A 24458-nucleotide genomic window follows, 5' to 3' on the forward strand; every position below is an offset into this window, starting at 1 on the left:
TAGGTTTCTCCTTGATGTGTTTCCATCCATTTATTATTGTTCTGTCTTCAGATGCTTTGGAGAATAGGTTGACACCCCCCTTTTGAGTGTGTGTGGAATGATTTGGCCTGGGAGACCTTCAGCTGAGCGCCTGTTTTAATCCCTGCCGTTGGAATCTCGGCTTGGCTGGGCTTAGTTTTCCTAAGCAAAAGGCGAAAGGCAGCAGGTGGGCTCCAGACCAGTTCAAAGGACAGAGATCAAGTGATGCTTTTGCTGAAGCAACAGGTGGTCTGTTACTTCAGCTCTCAGGGTTGATCTTCCACTTCTGAGGAAAGGGCTTATCCGATGGTATTTCAGAAGTTCCACCTGTCTCTGGGTTGTTGTTACTGGTGAGAAGTCATGTCTGATCCATCGCGACCCCATGGACTACGTTCCTCCAGGCCTTCCTGTCCTCTACCATCCTCTGGAGCCCATTTAAGCTCAGGCCGACTGCTTCGGGGACTCCATCCAGCCACCTCATTCTCTGCCGTCCCCTTCTTCTTCTGCCATCCATCGTTCCCAGTATCAGGCTCTTCTCCAGTGAGTCCTTCCTTCTCATTAGGTGGCCAAAGTCTTTGAGTTTCCTCTTCAGGATCTGGCCTTCTAAAGAGCAGTCAGGGTGGATCTCCTCTAGGATTGACCGGTTGGATGGCCTTGCAGCCCAAGGGACTCAATGCAGGAGTCTTCTCCAGCACCAGAGTTCAGAGGCCTCCATTCTTTGGCGTTCAGCCTTCCTTATGGTCCAACTTTCACAGCCATCCATTGCAACTGGGAAAACCATCGCCTTGACTAGATGCACTTTTGTTGTCTCTGCTTTTTAGTATCCTGTCTAGCTTTGCCATAGCTTTTCCTCCCCAGGAGCAAGCGTCTTTTAATTTCTTGGCTGCCGTCCCCATCTGCAGTGATCTTGGAGCCCAGGAAAATAAAATCTGTCACTACCCCCATTTCCTCTCCATCTATTTGTCAGGAATTGAGAGGGCCGGGTGCCACGATCTTAGTCCTGTCTCTGTAGGATCATTCAAAGCTCAAGAGGACTGCTTTGGGGGATGTTTCCTAGTTAGAAGCTCATCTTTCTCAAATACAGAAGAGGACTTCTCCACCCTGTGTTTCTCCTAGCAAGGGAATCTACTGTCTTAGAGGCTTTATTTGTCTGCTACCTTCTCCATAACTTAAAAATGCCTTCTCTTTTAAGAAGCTTTGAATGGCCAATAGAAGTCTTCAAAAGTCTGCAAAAGATTTCTTGGAGACATTCCACTACCCAGCTAGGTAACATCTTCCATTCTTGAGCAGTGAAGATGTTGCGCAGTTGGGTAATGAAATGTCTGGAAGAAAACAGCCAACCTCAGAGCAGCCAGGAGATCCACAAGCTTTGAATTGCTCATCAGTTTGAGCATTAATTAGAATGTTTTTGTTTTTAATGTTGCTTCAGCCATCTTGAGTAGTTCCACAAGAAAAAAAGTGGGCCGCAAATTGAAACAATCAATTGAATCAACCTTCACCAAGTGAAGACTTCTGTCAAGTTTCTAGCTAAAGATTTTCTGGTTATACATTATCAAGAAGCATCAAGAGCAGGGGTGTCCAAACTTGGCAACTTTAAGACTTGTGGACTTCAATTCCCAGAATTCCCCAGCCAGCTGGCTGGGGAATTCTGGGAGTTGAAGTCCACAAGTCTTAAAGTTGCCAAGTTTGGACACCCCTGATCAAGAGCAATCCTGGGACTCTTAATGATATCTTCGTCTCCTTTCCAGACCGTGGAGATTTCCAATATGTCTCTCGTCCCATCGGAATAGCTGTTTTATGCCTTTTCTCAGGCTAAATATTCAAGTGGATGTAATCTCTCATTCCATCCACTTGATGTAATGGGGAGGGGGGACGGGACGCGGTGGCTCAGTGGTTAAGATGCTGAGCTTGTTGATCAGAAAGGTCGGCAGTTTGGCAGTTCAAATCCCTAGCGCCACTTAACAGAGTGAGCTCCCGTTACTTGTCCCAGCTTCTGCCAACCTAGCAGTTCGAAAGCACCTAAAAATGCAAGTAGAAAAATAGGAACCACCTTTGGTGGGAAGGGAACAGCGTTCCATGCGCCTTTAGTATTTAGTCATGCCAGCCACATGACCACGGAGACATCTTTGGACAGCGCTGGCTCTTCAGCTTTGAAGCAGAGATGAGCACCGCCCCCTAGAGTCAGGAACGACTAGCACATATGTGAGAGGGGAACCTTTACCTTTACTTAATCTCTCATGTTGCAGAATGAAGCAATTCTTCCCCTACCCTAATTTAGCAAGAATTGACTCATGGCTAAACCTATTAAGCAACCACACCAGGAATTTTAAGTATACCTCTGCAGGTAGAGATCAGAATACAATGAATAGGATTGTAATACAGATTTAACTCCATTCACAAATGTTTTTAATACCTACAAAAGAAAGGATGGGCCACATTGCAGTCCCGTTCCTTCTTGACCCAACTAAGTTCCTAGCTTTCATCTCAGAAAAGACCAAGTTGTAGAATCGTAAAGGAGATATTTAAGTCCTCCTGTTCGTTCCTTGCTTAGAGAAGGAAACCATTAAAGCATCTCAACCTCTGGTTGACCATATCAAGAGCACCTGAGGGCAGGACAAGAAGCAATGGGTGGAGGTCATTAGAGAGAGATACCTGGGGAGTTTGTGAGAACCTCCAGGTAATGGTTGTCCCAAAAGTGGCTTTTCACGAAGCAACTGGACTTTCTTGATTTTTCCTTCCCATCCCAGAAGCTTCTTCAGCTCTTCTTCTTCAGAATTGAAGAAGCTACTTGGATGAGAAGCAAAACATTTTCAAAGATATGTCCATGGAGATTCTCCGTCCTCCAGGCCAGGGTTGTCCCAAAGGTGCTTTTTCAGGAGGCAATTGGATTTTCTTGGTTTTTCCTTGAAGACGTTTCTCTTCTCGTCCAAGAAGCTTCTTCAGTTCTACAGCAGTTCCACACCCACTTGCACTATTCGTGTGACCCTGAGGGCGTATATGAACCTCCAAGTGGCCTCAACAACTCTCAGAAAGAACACTAACTACCAGATAACTGCAAGGAATATAAATCCTTCCATTCCCCACCATTTGGTCAGAACTGAAGAAGCTTCTTGGATGAGATGATGAAAACATCTTCAAGGAGAAACAAAGAAAGTCCAGTTGCCTCTTTCGAAAAAAAAGCAGCACTTTGGGACATTAGTCTCTACTCGCCCCTCCCCTCCCAGCCGCTCCTCGCCTCCCCTCCTGGGCTCCTTAGGGACCCAACAGGAAGCCGTTGCTGGAGCTAAGCAGCCGCCAGGAGAAAGAGTTGGCAAAACAGCTCAGTTCCAATTGGATCTGACTGAGAAGGAGGCTCAGCAGAAGCACCTCACTGAGGACTAGGAGCATAGGCTTTCCAAGCAGAGGGAAGACCTACGGGAGTGCAAGGCCAGGGACAGGCACCTGGAGGCTCAGTGGGCTGAGATGGTCAGCCAGTTCCAAGCCATGATGCAGTCCCACTGGAACGAGGCCCTCTGGCTCTTTTCCACCAGCGGCTCTTCCCTCCAGCCTTCGCCCAAAGCCCCCCAACAGGAGGCTGAAGCAGACCCCAAGTCAAAATTTCTGCCCCCCTCTGACCCCCATAAAAGACCCCAAAGGGGGAGACTCCCTGCAGCAACACAAGAGTTCATTGCACGTATCCATCCCAGGGGCCGTAGTTTGAGGGCCCCTGATTTAGTGCAATATAAAAAATGCAACTAATTTTCCTGAAGACCACCACAATTTTCTCACGGACCCCCAGTTGGTGACCACTGTTGTAGTCCAACCTCCTGCCTAAAGAAGGAGCCTTATACAGAATAAAAGAGGTGGAAGGGACCTGAGAGATCATCTGGTCCAACCCCCTTGAGGGGCTGTTGCAGAGAAAACGGGGTCAACTTATTCTCCAAAGCACCAGAGAGCAGAATAAGAAGTAACAGATGGAGACTTATCAAGAAGACATTCCGACTTTAAAAATATCCTGACAGCAAGTGCATTTAATCCTTCATTCATATCTTCCCTCCCTGAGTTATGGGTTCTCCATCAATGGAGGTTTTCAAGAATAAACTAGACAACCATTTGACCAGGATGATATAAAGACTACTGTCTTAAGTAGTTGGGGCTGGACTAGAAGACCTCCGCGATCCCTTCCAGTCCTACCATTCTATGTTCTAAGCTGCTTTTCTTCCCCTCTGAAAAGGCTCTGACCTTGACGTGAACCAATCTCAGCATTAAAAAATTGGAACCGTCCTTTTTGAACTCGGGCCGTTTCCTGCACGTTCACATTCAACGCCCTTTGAAACGCTTCTGCAAATCCCTTAAGGACCTGCGCTCTGAACTCTGCCTGGAAGCGGATCAGCAGCCAGCAGAGTCCTTTGGAGACAAGGAAAAAAGAATCCTAAAGCCCCATTCAGATCTCCATCCCTGGGACTTCCTGTATTTTTCAGAGTATAAGACGCACCTTTTCCCCCCTAAAAGAGAGTGGAAATGTTGGTGCATCCTATACAACGAATACAGCCATCTTTGGCCTCCTGAACCCCCATCCCTGCATCCCATTTTTGCAAAAAACAGCAATTTTTTGCAAAAATGGAGGTATTTTTGCCTCCCCCCCCCCCCCAGCCCTGCTGAAGCTTGCCGAGTTCTGCTGGGGGCTGGGGAGGACAAAAACTTTTTTTTTCTTACTTGCTTCTTCGAAAGGTTCAAGTTTCTCCTTCGGTCTATTAGTCATTAGTAGAAGAGAACCTCTGTGGTCTTGTTAGGGAACCAGTGTAGAAAACAGGAGACCGGGAGTTCTAGCCCCACCTCAAGTGTGAAAAACTGGCTGGGTGACTTTGGGCCAATTACCAGGCGACTGGAAGTTCTAGTCCCACCTTAGCCATGAATGCCATTTGGGGGACTTTGGGCCAGCCACTCTCACTCAGCCCAGCCTGGAATAGCAGGGGGGGTGGGGTCAGACTAGAAGACCTCCAAGGCCCCTTCCAACTCTGTGATCCTCCTGTGTTCTGTGACATTTGCAAGCCTTCCCTTTTTCTGCGTCCAAAGGTTGCTTTGATGTCCTGACCTCATGTGTCCTCCTGTCCTCCGCAGGTCCCCTGCTATTCTTACGGGCAGAAGCTCTCCAAGCTGGCCATCCTAAGAATCGCCTGCAACTATATCCTCTCCCTGGCCAGACTGGCCGACCTGGATTACAGCGCTGACCACAGTAACCTGAGCTTCTCCGAATGCGTGGAGCAATGCACCCGCACCCTGCAGGCCGAGGGCAGGTCTAAAAAAAGGAAGGTAGGTCTCCGGTCGCAGGAGCCAAGAGGAGGAGGAGGAGGAGGAGGAGGAGGGGGGGAGGAGGAGGAGGAGGAGGAAGGGCTCTGCAGCTCTGGGACTTTGTGAAGATTTGCAGCGGCTGCTGTTTGGTGGTTTTATCAGCCTCTTATCTTTAAGGGTTTTTTTTCCCCCAGCCCCTGATTTATATTCTTCCACAGCTGCTCCACGGTCAAGCGCTGGTTCCATCCCTTTTTTGTCTGTTTTAAACACATTCTTTGAGGTTGGAATAACCTTGATGGAGTTATGCAAGGCTTAAGAATTTAAAACAGAGCAGGAGAGGCAGAACTTTGGCTGTGTGCTTGGCTCTTTCTTTCTCTGTCTTTCTTTCTTTCTTTCCTTCCTTCTTTCTTTCCCTCCTTTCTTTTCTCTTCCTCCTCCCTCCCTCCTTCTTCCCTCTTCTTTTTCTCCATGTTCCTTCCTTCCTTCCCCCCTCCCTCCCCTCCTTTCTCTTCCTTCCTTTCTCCCTCTCCCTTCCTTCCCTCAATCCTTCATTCATTCCTTTGTCTCTTCCTTCCTCCTTCTCATCCTCCCTCCCCTGCTTTCTCTTCTTCCTTCCTTCCTTCCTTCCTTCCTTCCTTCCTTCCTTCCTTCCTTCCTTCCTTCCTTCCTTCCTCCCTGGGACAACAGATCCCAGGCATATAAATCCAAATAAACCAAACCAAACCAAACAGATAAATGTAGAATATGGGTTTTCCTTAAGAGGGGGAAGATGCCATTTGAACATCCTTTCCTTGACTTATTCATGTTCCTAACAGCAGTGTTGGGGAAGCAGGAGTATTTTCCCAGCTCAGAGCACCAAACAAATGCCCCCCCCCCAAATACCACCACTGCTTTCACTGGGTGTCCTGAGGAAATCAGAGGTGTCAGAAGGCTGTTTCCAGCCCTCCCACCACGTCAGAAGGGCCCCGCCAGATGGGCTGTGCAAATGCCTAAGTGTCCTTCGAGGTCATCAGGACGTTCCCTGACTCAGGCAGTCTTTCTTGCTGTAGACACAGGACACAGAGAAACCTCCAAGTGCCTCAAAGACCCTCAAAGAGGATTCAAATGACCAGCCGTCTGCAAGGAATATAAATCCTTCTATTCCTCACCATCCAGTCAGAGCTGAAGAAGCTTCTTGGATGAGAAGTGAAACGTCTTCAAAGACAAAAGCAGTTACCTCCTGAAAAAAAGCACCTTTGGGAGAACCATGACCGGGATGAGGGAGAATCTCTACAGATCCCCTACTAGGATTTCCCTTCTGTCTTTTGAAGGATTCAGGGAAGCTGAATCAGATGCTCCAGATGTTATATTTTTACTGGGCTTGTGAGTCACCTTTCGTGATCCTCTATCTCTTTGTTACTGCATGGAATTTGGGGGGTGTTCTTCTTCTTTTCCCCTCCTTCTATTTGTTTTTACAATAGGAAGTGAAGGGAGAATGCTGCATTCTGTCCTGTCCAATTTCCTTTGCTCAAATGCTGAATTCCTTCACGGACTGAAAAGGGGCCAAGAAATGGTTTAGCCATGACAACCACCTCATCCTAATCGTTGCCAATAGGCCTTTAAAATAAACCTTTTTTTAAAAAGATGATATTTCACGTTTTTAATGGATCGTTTAGCAACTTTGACAAGTATAATTTTCCCTGAGAAGGAAAAAGTTGCATTCCTCTCCCATTGCCTTTTCATACCTTAGTAACAGGACCGTTTCTGAAAGCTGCCCAATTTAGCTTTCATAATAAGAATCATTTTTATTTACAGCCAGAAGTTCACAAAAAGTAACCTTTAATTTAATCTCACTTGATTAAATCATCAGGCTAGAAAGTGGGAGACCAGGAATTCTAGTCCTATCTTTGCCATGAAATTTGTTTGGGTGACTTTGGGTCATTTGCCAGGCGACTGGGAGTTCTAGTCCCGCCTTAGCCATGAAAGCCATCTGGGTGACTTTGGGCCAATCACCAGGAGATCAGGACTTCTAGTACCACCTCAAGTATGAAAAACTGGCTGGGTGACTTTGGGCCAATCACCAGGAGATCGGGAGTTCTAGTCCCATTTTAGCCATGAAAGCCAACTGGGTGACTTTGAGCCAGTCACTCTCTCCCAGCCCATTCCACCTCACAGGGTTGTAGTTGGGGTGGGGGGGAGAGAAGGGAAGAATCTTAGGGTTTTTTTTCACCACATTGAGTGGTTCATACAAAAAGAAGAAGAATTAAGGTGGCATGTAAATAAATAAAAATATTTCACCCTAAGAAGGTTGTTAAGGTCCAGAAATGATCCTGAAAAGATATTTCTAGTTGCATTGAGGCCAAGCCACATCAACCAGTACTGTGGGACATTTGCAAATATTTTTAGTGGACAACGGTTCAATTCTGTTGCTTCTCTGGGTTGTGAGTAATTAAATAATCCAAGTAAATCGCATGCAAAGTTGAGGCAGAATTAATCCACAGACACACACGACCAGGTTTCATAACTTAAGAACTGCAGGGATCCACTGAACAACCGTAGCAAGAAAGGCTACAAAATGAGGCAAAACTCACTTAACAGCCATCTTGTTTAGCAACAGAAATTTTAGACTCCATTCTGGTTGTAATTCAAGCACTATATGTTTTCTCGGTGATCATTCCCAATGGGCTCCTTCTGCCCTATCAAATTTTGAGCTTACAGCAGGATCCAGAGATTTCCTACATGGATCCCCAGGGATCCTTGCTAATCCTTCCCTGGATCCCTTCTTTCGAAGTGCTCCACTATAGCTGGTCCATATTACCTTGGTGCATATTACCATTTTAATAAAAAAAGATGCTGAGACTCTGGAAAGAGTGCAGAGAAGAGCAACCAAGAGGATTAGGGGGCTGGAGACTAAACCATATGAAGAACGGTTGCAGGAACTGGGTATGTCTAGCTTAATGAAAAGAAGGACTAGTGGAGACACGATAGCAGTCTTCCAATATCTCAGGGGTTGCCACAAAGAAGAGGAAGTCAAGCTATTCTCCAAGGCATCTGAGGGCAGGACAAGAAGCAATGGGTGGAAACTAATCAAGGAGAGAAGCAACTTAGAACTGAGGGGAAATTTCCTGACAGTGAGGACAATTAACCAGTGGAACAGATGTTGCCTTCAGAAGTTGTGGGTGCTTCCATCAGTGGAGGTTTTTAAGAGATTAGACAACCATTTGAAAGGGTATAAGGTCTCCTGCTTGAGCAGGGGGTTGGACTAGAAGACCTCCAAGGTTCCTCCCAACTCTGTTATCCTCTTATTCTCTTACTTCCACATCCTCAAGTCTTTCAAACCCAGAAGCCTAGCATGAATCCTTCAGAACATCCATCCTATCATTCCTTCCTTGGCTGGAAAATACCTCGGAGAGAAGCACCGAATTTTCCCGGCCGTCCTTCCCCTCCTATGCACCCACCCGCCACTCTGTCTCCAGCATTTGAAAGATAATATTCTTTGCTTCATTAGTTTTTCCGAATGTAACGAGCCTCCCCCCCCCTCATTGGAAGAGATGGGGGGGCGGGAAGCTGCTGACCTGTAGCTGCTTAGCTTGCAAGCCCCTCCGTGCGGGGGGGGGGTTGTGGGTGCGTGCACAGAGGCCTTTTTGGTTCTGATTAGTTATTTCGCTGGTGAGCAATTTTGTGGAGCAGAGGGAAGCTGGAGCTGAGCAGGGAGGGCTTCCCTCCTCCTCCTCCCCCCCCCTTTGGTCTTCTGGCAGTCGCAGACTCCAGATGTTAAGAGTGGTGGTTGGGAAGTCCTACTGGCGCCAGTCGGGGCAGAGGGCAGGGGAAAGGCACGCGAGCTGGAACCGAAAACACTCAGTCACTGCAGGATTTGGCTTCCCCCCAGCTCTCTGCTGGCACATTCCCCAGCATACTCCTAGCCATCTGTTCCCAAAAAACACTTTCAGGCCCTCATCATCACTCAAGATGCAACATGGAGAACAGCTGCTAGAGAGGAGTGGGAGGAGGGGGGGACCCAGCAAAAGGACGCTTTGTGAGAGAGGAAGCTGGAGTCATAAATAACAGAAGAAGAATCGCTATAAAAGCCCAAGGCTCGAATTGATTTCTGGGTTTAAATCATTCCCCCCCCCCCTTCGCAGGCACAATTGGGGGGCATGGGGGAAAAAATAAAAGGGTCATCGTAAGGCCCCAACCTGGAATCCTGCATTCAGTTTTGGTCAGCACACTAGAAAAAAGAAGTTGAGATTTGGGGAAAGTGCAGAGAAGAGCAACAAAGAGGATTAGGGGACTGGAGGCTAAAACCTAGGAAGAACGGTTGCAGGAACTGGGCATGTTTAGCTTAAGAGAAAGAAGGACTAGGGGAGACATGATAGCATTATTCCAATATCTCAGGGGTTGCCACAAAGAAGAGGGAGTCAAGCTATTCTCCAAGGCACCTGAGGGTAGAACAAGAAGCAATGGGTGGAAATTAATTAAGGAGAGAAGCAACTTAGAACTGAGGAGAAATCTCCTGACAGTGAGAACAATTAACCAGTGGAACAGAAGTTGCCTCCAGAAGTTGTGGGTGCTTCCATCACTGGAAGCTTTTAAGAAAAGACTGGGCTAAGGTCCTTGAAATTCGAATCATAGGATTGGAAGGACCCGTGGAGGTCTTCTAGTCTAACCCCCTACTCAAGGCAGGAGACCTTATGCCATTTCATTCATTTGGTTGTTCTGTCTAGTTTTGGAATCTCCACTGAGGCTTCTCCTACAACTCCAGGAGACAATCTATTCTACTGATTAGTTGTACAGTCAGAAAAGTTCTCCCTACTTCTAAAGTTGGTTCTCTCCTTGACAACTTCCCACCGATTCCTTCTTGTCCTCCCTTCGGGAAGCTTAGAGAATAAGCCAATCCCCTCTTAGATAGTGTAGAGACGTATCTAGCTTCCTGTACTTCAATGAACTTATTTCTATACATCTTATATCTACCTATGTACACATATTCCTCTTATAACTGTTATTCTGTACTATTTTATATACAATCTAGCTTACATTTTCCCCCTCTTATTAATTATGCGGTTTTATGACTGCTTTCTAATTTCTTAATCTTTTTTCCTTTTATGCTTTCTTATTCTTTGCATCTTTCCTGTAGCCTTTTGCGCCATAAATTCCATACTAAGTAGCACTCAGATTCTCCTTTGTCTTTTATTTCTTTTGTAAGTCTGTCCATAAAATAAAAGACATAAACACGTCGCAGGGGTACAAGAAGAGTGTAGGAACGATTGCCAGGAAGTTCATTCTGGTGCTAGCCTTTGATGCTTTCGGGCTGGAAACAGGGAGAGCTGTTGAAATGAATGCATCTGCCTGGCCCTTTGACTTTAATGTTCCTTACGGTCCCTTCTGCAGCCGGGGGTGAGAAAATAAAAAAATAAAAAATACAAACCTTGATTTTACCAGCTGCTTTAAAAAGTCCTAAGTCACTTTTTTCAGTGCTATTCGGAGGGGATATTCAGCCACTTTGGACCGGTTTGCCCGAATGGGTAGCGGAAATCGCAGGTGGGCCGGTCACCTGCTCTATATTGCCTTATTTAGGCACGTTTTTGAGGCCGTGTGTCTGCGTGGAAGGCACGTGTGTGAGCTAAGCGCATGCGTGGAAGGAGCGCGCGGGGGGCGAACCGGTGGTAACAAAATGTGAACCCCCCCCCTGGTGCCATTGTAACTTTGAATGGTCTCTAAGTGAAGAGCAACCTGAATGGGGGTATGTGGGCTTTATCTGGATTGGTTTCTCAACTTCAGCCATTTTGACACCTGTGGACTTCAATTCCCAGAATTCCCCAGCCAGCATGCTGGGAGTTGAAGTCCACACAACTTAAAAGGGCCGAGACACACGGATCTCGAACCAAGTTTGTGTTCAGTTTACACCGATTCTTAGGTTCCAGGGATGGCGAACGTTTTTGGCACCGAGTTCCCAAACCGGAACGTGTGTGCAAGGATATGCGTGCGTGCGTGCGTGCCAGAGGGCCATAAACCCGAAGACCAGCTGGCCAGTGTGCATACGTGTGCAAGCCGGCTGGTCTTTGTGTTTCTGGCACGGGCATGTGCACCGCCCAACTGGTCTTTGCATGTGCCAGAGCACCAGAAACCCAAAGAGCAGCTGCCCGGCACATGCATGCCTGGTTTTTGGCGAGTTTTGGCTTTTTTTCGAGCTGTTTTCAAACCGTTTTTTGAGGCATTTTCAGACCATTTTTCCAGGTGTTTTTGGCCAGGAAAAATGCCCAGAAAAAGCCTGAAAAAATGGCCTGAAAACAGCCTGGAAACTGGCCTGGAAAACAGCCAAAAACCAGGCCATTTTCATGCCGTTTTCCAGGCTGTTTTCAGGACATTTTGGGGGCTATTTTTGGCCTGAAAATGGCCTATTTTATGGCGTTTGGGGGGCTGTTTTCTGCCGCTCTGGCACCTGCAAAGAAGAAACCAGAAGAGCAGCTGGCGACAGCGCATGTGCCCACAGAGAGAGCTCTGTGTGCCACCTCTGGCAAGCGTGCCATAGGTTTGCCACCATGGTTATATGCTATCCAGTTCAAAGATTTTAAGACCCTAAATAGGGTCAGACCAAATAAAAGGAATTACAATTGAATTAACCTCGTTACCCCAATCAACCCAATGAAGGTTCCTTAGTTATGCATTTAATGAAAATTTGTTTAGGTGTCCAGGAGGCAAAGGATTATATTAGGGATCTGAGAAATATTAGCATTAAGTTGTTCATTTTAAGAGTGTTCCATCGGAATGTCTTGGCGATGTGGAAAAGGGAAGCTTGGAATGCATTCATTGAAAGAACTAAATCAGAGTTTTGTCTCTAGGAAGATAAATGTTTTGACTGCCTTATTTCTCCTGACTCTGCATATTTGCACTGCGGGAAGATAATCTCCATGGTTAGAGGCAGGGAAATACGTCCCTTGGTTCAATCTGAATTAATGTATCAGAATAGATTGCTTTCAACTAAAAATCTGTTGCTGGCATTCAGAAGCTTGACACCAAAAAGTTAATTAAGCCAGGCCCAAGGGGGTGCACAATGCTGAGCCAAGGATTTGTTGAATCTGTCTCAAGGCTGCAAGATAGCAAAGAAATTTGCAAGTGCAGGGTGGGCCTTCCAATGCCCCTTGCCCTGCTATCAGCATCTCAAGTTCCCCATCCTTTTGCCCGATTTATTCACCCAACAACTGGCCAGCCCTGCTTAAAAAAAATACACCCCCTAACTTTGACTGTATGTGCTGAGATGTCTAAGATAAAGAGTAGTAAACATTCCCTATTCCCTTTTGGAGCACTAACATGAGGCAGGAAAGTTGAAGGTCCCTTTCCTAGGTTGTTTTCTCACTCTAAAATATGGTCTCTGTGTTAATAAAGTCAATTTAAAAAGTTTATTTTCAGATGGTCTCCTCCTAAGCCATTTCCCATCATCTACAAAACTCTGTTGATTGGAAGAGAATAGGATGGGATGGGATGGGGTTGAACAGAAGAATCAAGTAGGGTAGGAATAGGAATAGGAATAGGAATAGGGTAGGGTAGGATAGGACAAAATAGAATAGAAATAGAATGGAATGGAATGGCATAGCTTAGAATAGAATAGAATAGAACAGAATAGAATAGAATAAGGGATAGAATAGAATAGAATAGAATAAGGGATAGAATAGAATAGAATTTAATAATAGAATGGAACCAAACAGACCGTCTGACAAGCAAAGTCAATGGGGAAGCCAGATTTACTTAACAACTGTGTTACTAATATAACAACTGCCGTGATTCACCTGTACAGCCATGGCAAGCAAGATCATAAAATGGGGTAAAACTCACTTAAAAATGGTCTCACTTACCAAAAATGTTGGGCTCAATTGTGGCCATAAGTTGAGAACTATCTGTACTCAGTCTCTACTCTCTGCTCTACGTGGCCTAATTACCTCCATTCTTACCACCTGCCACACACTGGAAGGGGAAGGTCTCACTAAGTAGCCTGCTTTTCTCAAATAATCATCATCTAAAGTACGAGTGGCGGAGACTGAAAAAACCCAGTTACTCTTTCCTCATGCTATCCTGGTTAGTATTAACCACAACATGATGAGCTGAGGTGCGTGTAACCAAGGAAAAGAGTTGTTCCTAAACAATTGAGATCGTTAGTTATGACCATCCAACTAGCTTGTCTCTAGATAACATTCCATAGATGCAAAGTTAAGTACGGTGAGGACCATGGCAACGACTGTTTCTGCTTTTAGTTTACTTCATCATCGTGGTGAAGGACATAATGTTCTTCAGAGATCTTCCAACTTATTTGTGGAGTGCAGTGACACCCGTGCCAATCAAAGGCTGGCAAATGACAGGCATTCCTCATTCCCTTTCTTTGATTCTATTGCGTTTGTTTTCAGGAATGACAACTGAAGGGTGGACTGAGCAGAAGAACCGAGCAGATGATTCGTCCTGTCTTCTCAAAAGCGCCTGTGTCCCCAATGAAGAGAGCAGAAAGCATCTGTTGTTCGAAGACCGTCTATGGAAACACTCTGGGCTGGGACACCCATTTGGAGAAGATGGAGACCTTTCCTTCTGCGGTTTTCTTCTGAAGCCCACCTCATTTTAGTATCTATGGAGAAACTTCTCCCTCTGCTCCGTAGCAAAGACCAGCCCCATTCTAATGACATTGCAAGTGCCAAAGAGCTGGTTGCATTTCTGTATTGTCTCCTCAAATCCAGAGATTGTGATCCATACATTCTGTAAATTTCAGTGGTCAGCCATATAAATCAGGGGTCCGTTGAGATGTGGAAGAAGTCATGGTCTCTTGTGGTGGGACGCACGTTCAAAACATCCAGGTCAGAGGTGTGTTGCTCCCAGTTCGGCCTAGTTTGGCTGAACCGGTGGTGGAATTCAGGCCTGGGTCGCAGAACTAGCAACCACCCAGGCCCGACACACCCTCAAACTAGTTCTCCGGTGTCTTCTGCTGATGCTGGCATGGTTCTGTGCAGGCGCAGAGTAATTTTTAGTCAAATGCGCAAGCAATGCACAGCCGGCATGCGCAGGAGGGAATCAAAGCACCTGCGGTTCAGGAACCCACCCCTGGTGCAGGTGGTTGTAGAGGGAAGGGGTGGCAAAGCCCGTTGAACGTAATGGGCGCGGGGTCAGAACTGACAAACGTTTCTATCACAAAATCCAGTTCTACGTACCTGAAAACAGAAACACTAAAATCATCAAGAAGCAGCCCGTGTGCCAGGCGTGAAGGATCAGATCAAGATTTGAAGGTCCAATCAAATTGATTTATTGCTAAAAAGTCAATGCACAGGCATTTTTTAAGGTTGCTTAGATCGGATCGATGGAATTCAAGGGAGGTTGGATTTAGTCCATTTGTGACTCCATAGAGATTGTAAGCTGATTCCTCTTTTGACGCCACCCTCAAGTTCTCTGCTCTTTTTCCTACACTGTGCTATTGTTCCACACTTTTTTTTTCCCTTCGCCTTTACCAAATTTTGCTTATTTAAAAGCGCCAGCTTTTCTGGGTGAAAAATCATGATAAACAGCAAAGACCGTGACAAGAGATTGTTTCTTTTTTTAAAAAAACCACGCCATTCAATTAATTAATTCAAATGTATATTATTAAAAGAAAGTTCAATAGCAGAAGAGTGTCAATGAGCAGAATATTCCAGAAAGGTTTATAATGTCACATTTTAAATTTCAGAAATGTTCAAGGCCATGTAATGCAAAGGCATTTGAATGCTATGTTGTATATTTCACTTCAAATTGAAGTAAAAAAATGGAGAAATTCACTTGGAGTACGTAAATTTTATAAATAATGCGTGTCGTGTGTGAGACATATGCTTGTAATGAAAACTATAATTCAATGTTACGGTAAAATAATGCGGACTTTTGAAGAAAAGAATACTATATTTTAGGCAAAGGGAAGTGTGTAATGCCTATCCTCCTCTCCGCTAAATTTAACCTTCTGTTATTTCATATAAATTATTTGCTCTTCATTTTCGCTAATGAAATTGAGCTGAATAGAGATTGGTGTGCCAATCTATCGAGAGATCTTGAAAGACTATAACTCTTCACATTTGAAGCAGCAAACTCTCCCAATTTTGAATTTTAGTCCTAAATACAGGTAGTGAATGAAATGGATGGGGTGGGGTGGGAGAAGAGAGGAGAGGAGAGGTAATATTGGAATGAAGAAGAGAAGGGAATGAAGGATAAGACAAGATAAGATAGGGGAAAGGAGAGGAAAGGAAGAGAAGAGAAAGAAGAGAGGAGAAGATAAGAGAATGAAGGATGAGATAGGATAAGAATAAGATTGGGGAGGGGAGGGGAAAAGAAGAGAAGAAAGAGAAGAGAAAGCAAAGAGGATAAGAGAAGAGAAGAGAATGAAGGATAAGATAAGGTAAGATAGGATAAGGGGAGGGAAGAGAAAGAGAAAAGAAAGAAGAGGAGAGAAGAGAGAATGAAGGATAAGAGGGGATAAGAGGGGAGAGGAGAGGAAGAGAAGAGAATGAAGGATAAGATAGAGGAGAGGAGAGAAGAGAAGGATCAACTGTTGTGTTGTTGCATTCACAACTTCTGTAGACAAGTTGTTCCACTGATTAATTGTTCTATTAATTCTAGACTTACAACCATTAGAAGTTACAAGAGACTATCACATAGAGGAGAGGGACAACATGTTCTCCAAAGCGAGAAGGACAGGAGAAGAAGTAACGGATGGACCTCCTCAGAGGAAGATCCAACCTGGAACTAAGGAGAAATCTCCTGACAGTAAGAACAATTAATCAGTGGAACAGATTGCCACTAGAAGTTATGGGTAGTAGTCATTAAACTAGACCTGAGGAACGCAAATTTAAGTCCTTCTTCACCCATGGAACTTCATCAGATGATTTTATGATTGCTCATCTTAGTCCCTCTTACAGGGCAAGTACCATAATTTGGAGGAATAGGATAAAGTATATTACGCATTGGGCATTTTTTCCCTGAGCAAAACTAAGTGTACCAAAAATTATAATTTCCCTTCAATTTTCTGTAGATATTTACAAACATCCATACTAAGCGTTCTTTCCTACACCAAGCACCATACCAGAATCTATGAAAGGCAATATTTATTCTTTCCAATATAGTTTAAATGGGGTACCTATAACCTACAATTAATTCATTACAATTGCCAATATACACCACAAAGACATATATTCCAACCTTAAATTGGCTTTCTATGCACAAAGTTACCATTTAGCCTGACATGACATACAACCTGAGCCTACAATCTGGATTTTAGTTTGCATGGACCCAGAAAAATAGACCATAATGAGTAAACCATAATTAAATCCACTCTGCCTTGGTAAGACCACAGTTGGAATATTTGCATCCAGCTTTGGTCGCCACGATGTAGAAAAGACGCGGAGACTCTGGAAAGAGTGCAGAGAAGAGCAACAAAGATGATTAGGGGACTGGAGACTAAAACATATGAAGAACGGTTGCAGGAACTGGGTATGTTTAGCTTAAGAGAAAGAAGGACTAGGGGAGGCATGATACCAGTGTTCCAATATCTCAGGGTTTGCCATAAAGAAGAGGGAGTCAAGCTATTCTCCAAGACACCTGAGGGTAGAACAAGAAGCAATGGGTGGAAACTAATCAAGGAGAGAAGCAACTTAGAACTGAGGAGAAATTTCCTGACAGAACAATTAACCAGTGGAACAGAAGTTGACTCCAGAAGTTGTGAATGCGCCAACACTGGAGGTTTTAAAGAAAAGATTGGACAAGCATTTGCCTAAAATAGTAGAGGGCTTCCTGCCTACCAAAGGGTTGGACTAGAAGATCTCCAAGGTCCCTTCCAACTCTGTTATTATTCTCTTATGTACTGTGAAAAGAATTCAGTTAACAATGCCCAAATGATGCTTTTTGTGTGCCATTCTCAAAATATCTATGTTTATATCCAGGAGGAATAATATTTAAATATTTCATAATATTTAAATTAAATAAAAAATGATTTCCTGTGCACAATACTTGCTCACATCCGTCATAATATTCTGAACAGGTGAGCTCAACATAATTAGTTTAAAACTTATTATAGCCTTTACCTCTGATCTTCCTGCTGTTCATTGCAGACAAAACTACTCCAAGAAACACAGCAGCTGAGAAATAAAAGCTGTACAGAAGATTAAAGTTCATTAACTACAAGATGGGTTAGAAATGCTTATGAAACTCCACTTATTCTAGGATTTTACCCTTAAAGTATTACCTTTAAAGTCCGCATCATGGTACTGTAATCCAGAGCACATTTTAGGAGACTAATCCCTTGCAGAAAAATAATTGCTCCTGTTGGACCAACAGACTGTACAATTAAATCCTATTGTATCAAACAATTTGCCCTCATTAAATGTTGATTAAAGGTATGGGGATGATGTAGGTACATAGGGCTGTGATGGGGAACCTATGCCACACCTGTCACAGGTGGCATGCAGAGCCCTCTGCAGGCACGCCAGCCGTTGCCCAGCTCAACTCCACTCGTGCCTCCCGCCAGCCAGCTGATTTTTCGGTCTCTGCTGCGCATGTGGGAGACGCATGTGGGGGGTCGTGTGTGCGTATGCGTGGCGGGGGAGCAGGGGGGGCTAGGCAGGGGTCGCACACATGCACAGGGGGATGGTGGAGGGGTCGCGTGCATGCACAGGGGGGTGTGAATTAATCTTATGATCTAGGAAGAAGGATAAACAGCTCTACTTACATCCTGAGACTAAATACCTTCTCTTTTGGACACCCTATATTTTGAGACAGCATTTCAACGCCATGCAAGCTCCCAAATGCAAATAACTCTTCTTCTTTTTTTCAAAGACTGCCTGCGAGCTTCTTTTTCTGCCCCATCGCTTTGCCTCTGGAAACCACTGCACGACTGGAAGCCAGTCAAAGTTTTACGGTCCTTCAAATTGAGGCTGGAGCCAGAGAGGAAATACTAAAAGTCCTGTATATACAACTTCTGTCTGTGACAGGCAGAGAAATTCCATGAAAATTAGCAACTCAACAGTGGAATAAAGTTATATCCGATTCGAAGGTCGGGAAGCGGTTGCTTTCTTGTTGCAAGAAACAATGGCTTTGTCACGAGGGGAAGATTTAGCATCTTTAAATAACGTGGAAGGTTTCGTTATACTGGCCAAGTATTTAATTAACAACAGACCATCATTTTGAGAGGTTCTGGGCACTCTAAGGAGTTTATGCTAGCAAGGGAAAATGCCTCTTTTCAAATTGTAAGTGCTATCTGGGTCCAGTTAACATTCTGGAATCAACATGTCAAGTGTTTATCTTTTTGTTTTGAAAATTATATCTATATAATTATATATACATATATATATATATATATATATATATATATATGTATGTATGTATGTATGTATGTATGTATGTATGTATGTATGTATGATGTTTGTTTGAAAATTATATCTATATAATTATATATACATATATATATGACTAAAACATATGATGAACGGTTGCAGAAACTGGGTATGTCGAGCTTAAGAGAAAGAAGGACTAGGGGAGACATGATAGCAGTCTTCCAATATCTCAGGGGTTGCCACAAAGAAGAGGGGGTCAAGCTATTCTCCAAGGCACCTGAGGGTAGAACAAGAAGCAATGGGTGGAAACTAATCAAGGAGAGAAGCTACTTAGAACTGAGGAGAAATTTCCTGACAGTTAGAACAATTAATCAGTGGAACACCTTGCCTCCAGAAGTTGTGAATGCCACAACACTGGAAGTCTTTAAGAAGACGTTGGATAAGCCATCTGTCTGAAACGGTATAGGGTTTCCTGCCTAGGCAGGGGGTTGGACTAGAAGGGCTCCAAGGTCCCTTCCAACTCTACTATTGTATTGTAAAATATATATATATATATGCTGGTCTTGTTGTATTCGGGTCTTTTCCTGTGTAAGATTGACATTGTCTTGGCAAAGTTTCGGCGAGGTCTCACCATCTTCAGGCTGGTGTTTTCGGCTTAAAGTGTGGTCGGAGCTGCCGTCTTTCTATAAATCTTGGTGGGAGGGGATGGAGTGCTGGCTTTGGTTCAGTAAGTGGAATGATTGGCTGTGTGGCTGCATCATGATTGGTAGATTGGTGCTGATTGGTGCTGGCTGTGTGTCCGTTGTTGTTTTGTGTTGTAACGGCCTGGGTGGTGGGTGGAGCTCGTTTGTTGATTAGGGCTGGTTTCCAGATGTCTGGTAGGCGGGAGGTATCATCAGGTTTATTCATGTTGTGGGGGTGTTTCTCTATTTCAATAGCTTCCATAATTATTCTCTTGTTGAAGTGTTCAGTTTTGGAAATTAATCTGGTTCCTTCAAAATTAATTTCATGTCCTGTAGCTTTAAGATGCTGGAAAAGGGAGGGAGTTTTTTCTTTTTTTCTTACTGCGTTCTTGTGTTCTGCGATGCATGCGTTTATTCTCCTGTTCATTTGTCCTATGTATGTTGCAGGGCAGATTTTGCATGGTATTTTGTAGACTCCTTGGTTCTCTAGCTGGACAGAACAGGACAATGGCATCGCCCTCCTTCCTTACATCAAAAGCACCACAGATAAAGTCAGCAAAATTATCCACAAACACAACATCCAGACAGCCTTCAACACTGACCAAAAATAGCCAACATCTTAAGAAACCCCAAAGACAAAATCCAGCTAGAAAACCAAGGAGTCTACGAAATACCATGCAAAATCTGCCATCAAGACCAAAAGACCAATGGGGAAGATCCAATTAAAGTGATTTACTACCCAAAATCTACCCATGGGGCAGTGGTGAAAACTATTTTTTTTTTTGCTACCGGTTCTGTGGGTGTGGCTTGGTGGGCGTGGCTTGGTGGGGGTCATGTGACTGGGTGGGCATGGCTATGTAGTCATGTGACTGGGGGATCAAGAGACAGAAACTTATTTTTAACAATGTCCTGCTGGAGCAGGGTTGGATTAGATGACCTCCAGATCCCTTCCAGCCCTGGATTATCCTCTGAAGCTGCTTCTAGTGCCAGGTTTGTAGTCCTTCCTTCCTCTCCTTTTTCCCTCCCTCCCTCCCTCCGTCTCTCTCTCTCTCTCTTTCTTTCTCAGCACACCCCACCGGGAAGCCTGCTGGGAGCAAAAACGGACCCCCCCTCGACCCCCGCATTTCCAGAGAACCTGTACTAAAAAAAATGCTTAAAAAGGTTTTTTTTGTTCAAAAGATCAGCTGTGCGACATGCAATCATCTGAACTTAAAAAAAAACTTTTTAAAGTATTGTTTATTACCGGTTCTGCTGAGATGGAGGGAGAAGAGGAGGAGGAGAGAGAGAAGAAGAGAAGGAGGAGGAAGAGAAAGGAGAAATAGTAGGAGATGAGGAGGAGGAGAAAGAAGAAGAGGAGAAGGAGGAAGAGGAGAGAAAGAGAGAGGGAGGGAGGGAGGAACACAGAGAGAGAGATAAATTCAAGGGCCCTCATTTAGGAAATGCATTGCAAGTAGTCCTTGGCTTCTGACCACAATTGAGTCCAAAAGTTCTGTTGCTGTGAGGCCTTTGCTAAGTGAGTTTTGCTCCATTGTTCCACCTTTCTTGCCACAGTTGTTCAGTGAATCCCTGCAGTTGTTAAGTTAGCAACGCGGTTGTTAAATGAATCTGGCTTTCTTATTGACTTGGTTATCAGAAAGTGACAAAAGGGGGTCATGTGACACCCCCTCCCGAGGGACACTGCAAAGGTCATAAATACGAGACAATTGCCAAGTATCTGAATGTTGACCCCATCATCAGGGAGATGCTGCAATGATTGTAAGTGTGAAAAATGGTCCTGAGTCACTTTGTTCAGTGCCGTTAAGTCCCAGGTGTTCTTCCTTCTTTCTTTCTTTTTTTCCTGTGAATATTTAGGAAGAGAAGAGGGGAAAGGAGTGTATTTGGGGGGGGGGGGGAATAACTTTGCAAAAATTACAACCCAGATTGGAAGAGCTCTGAGTTAGCAGTTTAACAGCGCCACCTGGTGTCTGTTCTGCTACATAACCAAAGAGACTCCGAACATAAGATAACAGAAGAAGAGTTGGAAGGGGCCATGGAGGTCTTCTAGTCCAAGCCCCTACTCAAACTGGAGACCCCTATCAGACAAATAGTTGTCCAGTCTCTTATTAAAAACCTCTAGTGATGGATCAGCCACAATTTCTAGAGACACAAATCTTTGAAGGATCCAAAGCGCTGTTGAGTTGTTTCACATGTTTTTGCTAAAATAATCTTAGCGCAGGAAAAAGTTTTTTCATGTGTTCCAAATCCCCTTTCTGGTCTTCCTGAAAGAGCTGAAACTGCAGAAAAGAGTGATCGTTTCTCCCCCCTTAAGACGTCCTCATCTGACTCCAGTCTCTTCTTCCTACTGTTCCACCCATATCCTGGAAATATTATTCCTGATTTTCCCTCTTTGGGGGAGGGAAAGGGGTCCTTGGGAAGTCTTCCTCACTGGAGGATCCCACACTTAGATATGGGCCAGTGAACCATGCCCTGACCAAGACTCTGAAGCAAGGAACGGCCAGAAAAGGACACTTCATTAGCCCACTGATGTAATTAATTTAATCGGCTGGATTGGGTGCACGTTGGGATTCCTGGTTTGAACTGGGGAAGTAATTTGATCAGTTTGGGGTACTAAGCACCCTGACTTTAGAAAAATGTGGTGGGGGGAGGAATTTTAGAGAAACAGAGCATCTTCCCTGAGAAACCCACCATGCAAATGAAAGGCTAGATAGAAGGACAAAAGTCAAGGACATTTTAATCTTGGGAGTCTGATCATTTTCTGCAAGAGATGTCAGGGTTCCAAATAGCATCCAAAAGTAAATCAGAGTCCAAGGCAAAGTATTTCTCCAAGTTCCAATTTATTAAGAGAGCCATGTTGGCACATCTGGGAAAACCCGAATCTGAAAGCTTCCCGGTTTTCTCCACCCGGTTGAAAATTCAAGATCTTGCCCCCACACCCACAAGCCCATCCCATGGTCCAATATCCCACTGCCACGGTGGCAGCTTCCACCCATCCAGTTCCGGTCAGGTGCAGATGTGCAGAGACAAAGGATGACCTTGGTTTCCTAGAAAGAATTTTGTTATGGCTACATAGCATCTAACTCCGTACAATCCCCACTCCCACTTCACCATAATAGAAAATGCATAGTGGAATAATAGAAAGTGTGGCAGGCCTGAGATTCAAAAGAAAACATGGCTGCAGGCCTGACAAGAGATTAGCCTCTTGCAAAATGACTTGCTTAATTCTGCTCCCTTAATTCTGCCTGCTCTTTTCCTGCAACCACCCATAAATTTCTTTTGAATGTACTATACCTTTCTATCAGTACATTCCAGTCGTGGCTTTCATCCCAGTGTCTCGTTCATGAGAAAGTATCATAACTGTCCTCATGTACCAGGGCTTTTAAGTACACCCTGTTTGTTCTTCCTATTCCGAGCATTCGATAGGTATCTTTATGGCTGGCCCTGCCAACATCTTCGGTTTTCTCTGAGGTTAAAATCCAAACTGAGTTAATGTCCTACCCGCAGCTGCCCTGGAAGGCACAGAGATTGCAATGGCGAGAGAGGATGCCCTTATATCAACTTAATCTGGGGCTCTGTCTAGAAAACATTTTGGGCAGAGAGTAGCTCCGTATGAGATACATACACCCAAGTAACCTTTGGGTTAAATGGCGGGAGTGTAATCCTCCCTCTGAACATGACTGGAAACTTCGGTTTATCTGAAGTAGGTTACAAGTGGAGGTAGCACAAGAGGATCGGTTTGTCTGAGAACTGAAAAATGTTTTTTGGGCCTGATTCCTTCCGATTTTTAACTCCTTAGCAACTTGGACCCCAGTGTTTTCAGGAATGGCTCTTCCCTTACAGGATGATCTTATCCGAGTGCTTCAGACATCTTTGGACTCTCCTCAGGATGTCACTATCAAATGAAGGAAGTCAGGTGTGGGAGACTGTGGAGAGACTGGGAAAGGAGAAGGAAGAGTAGACCAAGCGTAGAGATTAGAGGCAAACCCCTTAATAACTGTGTCCATAAATGGTAACTCATCCTTGGTAGCAATCAGGCCATGAAACAAGACAACCGATTTTAAGGAACCTGTGGGATCCTTGGTGCTCTCTGAGCTTCGTCGTTTTCTTGCAGACGTTTCATGATCCAACTAGGTAACCTCATCAGTGCAAAGAGGTGGAGGTTTATGAGAGGAGGAGGAGGACTGTGGGTTCCTTGGTTTTCTTGCAGATGTTTCATGACCTAACTAGGTAATGTCATCAGTGCAGAAGAGAGTGGGGAGGAGGAGGAGGACTGTGGGGTCCTTGGGACTCTCTTAGCTTGGTGGTTTTCTTCACGATGTTTCATGACCCAACTAGGTAACCTTATCACAGTGCAGAAGAGAGTGGGGTGGAGTAGGAGTACTACTACTCCTACGAGGAGGAGGAGGAGGAGGAGGAGGAGGAGGAGGAGGAGGAGGAGGAGGAGGAGGGAGAGGGAGAGGAGAACTGTGGGGTCCTTGGTGCTCTCTGAGCTTGGTTATCTAGCAGACGTTTCAATACCAAACTAGGTCACATCATCAGTGTTGGAAGGGAATGGGGTTAGCAAATCATCTTTGACCTTACAATATTGTAGAACCCTTGGGATCCTACTCTTCTCCCACAAAGAAGCGGATTCTTCACTGGTGCTTGGGAAAGTGTGGTATGGATCGGACTGAGTCATTGTGTTAATTTGTTCAATCAACCAATTGCAGAACTTCAGGATTCTACTTGTGAAGGACACGCAAATCAAAGAACATTTAAATCCCATCTTCATAAAAAACAGGGTTCTTTATTAATTTCAATTGTCCTTATATCATTTTACAGTAGCTCATTTTCTTTTACATTTTTCTCTAACCATTCATATCCCATTCGTAATTATTTTGCATCCCCGTTTCTGATTTATAATTCATCCATTCATTGAAATTTATCCTACAGATCAGCATTGGTTCAATTTCATAACTTTACATAATACAGGAATAAATAACGCAGTTCATCGGCCCAGAGAATCAAGAAACCTGAAACCAGCTAATTACATTCTTTGTCCACATATTATCCCAAAGATGAAATTTGCTTTTCCTTGAAGATGTTTCGCTTCTCATCCAAGAAGCTTCTTCAGTTCTGACTGAATGACGGAGAATGGAAAGATTTATATTCCTTGCAGTCATCTGGTCATTAGCGCTCCCTCTGAGAGTCA

At 44.5% G+C, this 24458-nt stretch overlaps 1 protein-coding gene and 1 long non-coding RNA gene across 2 annotated transcripts in view; both read left to right on the forward strand.

Moving 5' to 3' along the window:
* The window catches only part of LOC309389495 (uncharacterized protein), a 22415-nt gene extending 7365 nt beyond the window's left edge, over positions 1-15050 (forward strand). The window contains exons 2-3 of the mRNA XM_081947944.1: positions 5119-5310; positions 13665-15050. Of these exons, the coding sequence (XP_081804070.1) occupies positions 5119-5310; positions 13665-13670 (198 nt within the window). The 3' untranslated portion in view covers positions 13671-15050. The remainder of the gene's footprint in view (positions 1-5118; positions 5311-13664) is intronic.
* Positions 1-17262, forward strand: part of LOC309389499 — a 43342-nt gene extending 26080 nt beyond the window's left edge. The window contains exon 2 of the long non-coding RNA XR_014174950.1: positions 16999-17262. This is a non-coding gene — a long non-coding RNA (uncharacterized lncRNA). The remainder of the gene's footprint in view (positions 1-16998) is intronic.
* The last annotated feature ends 7196 nt before the right edge of the window (positions 17263-24458 follow it).

This window comes from Natrix helvetica, assembly GCF_964273705.1.
Source record: "Natrix helvetica genome assembly, chromosome: 3".
Classification (NCBI taxonomy): Eukaryota; Metazoa; Chordata; class Lepidosauria; order Squamata; family Natricidae; genus Natrix; species Natrix helvetica.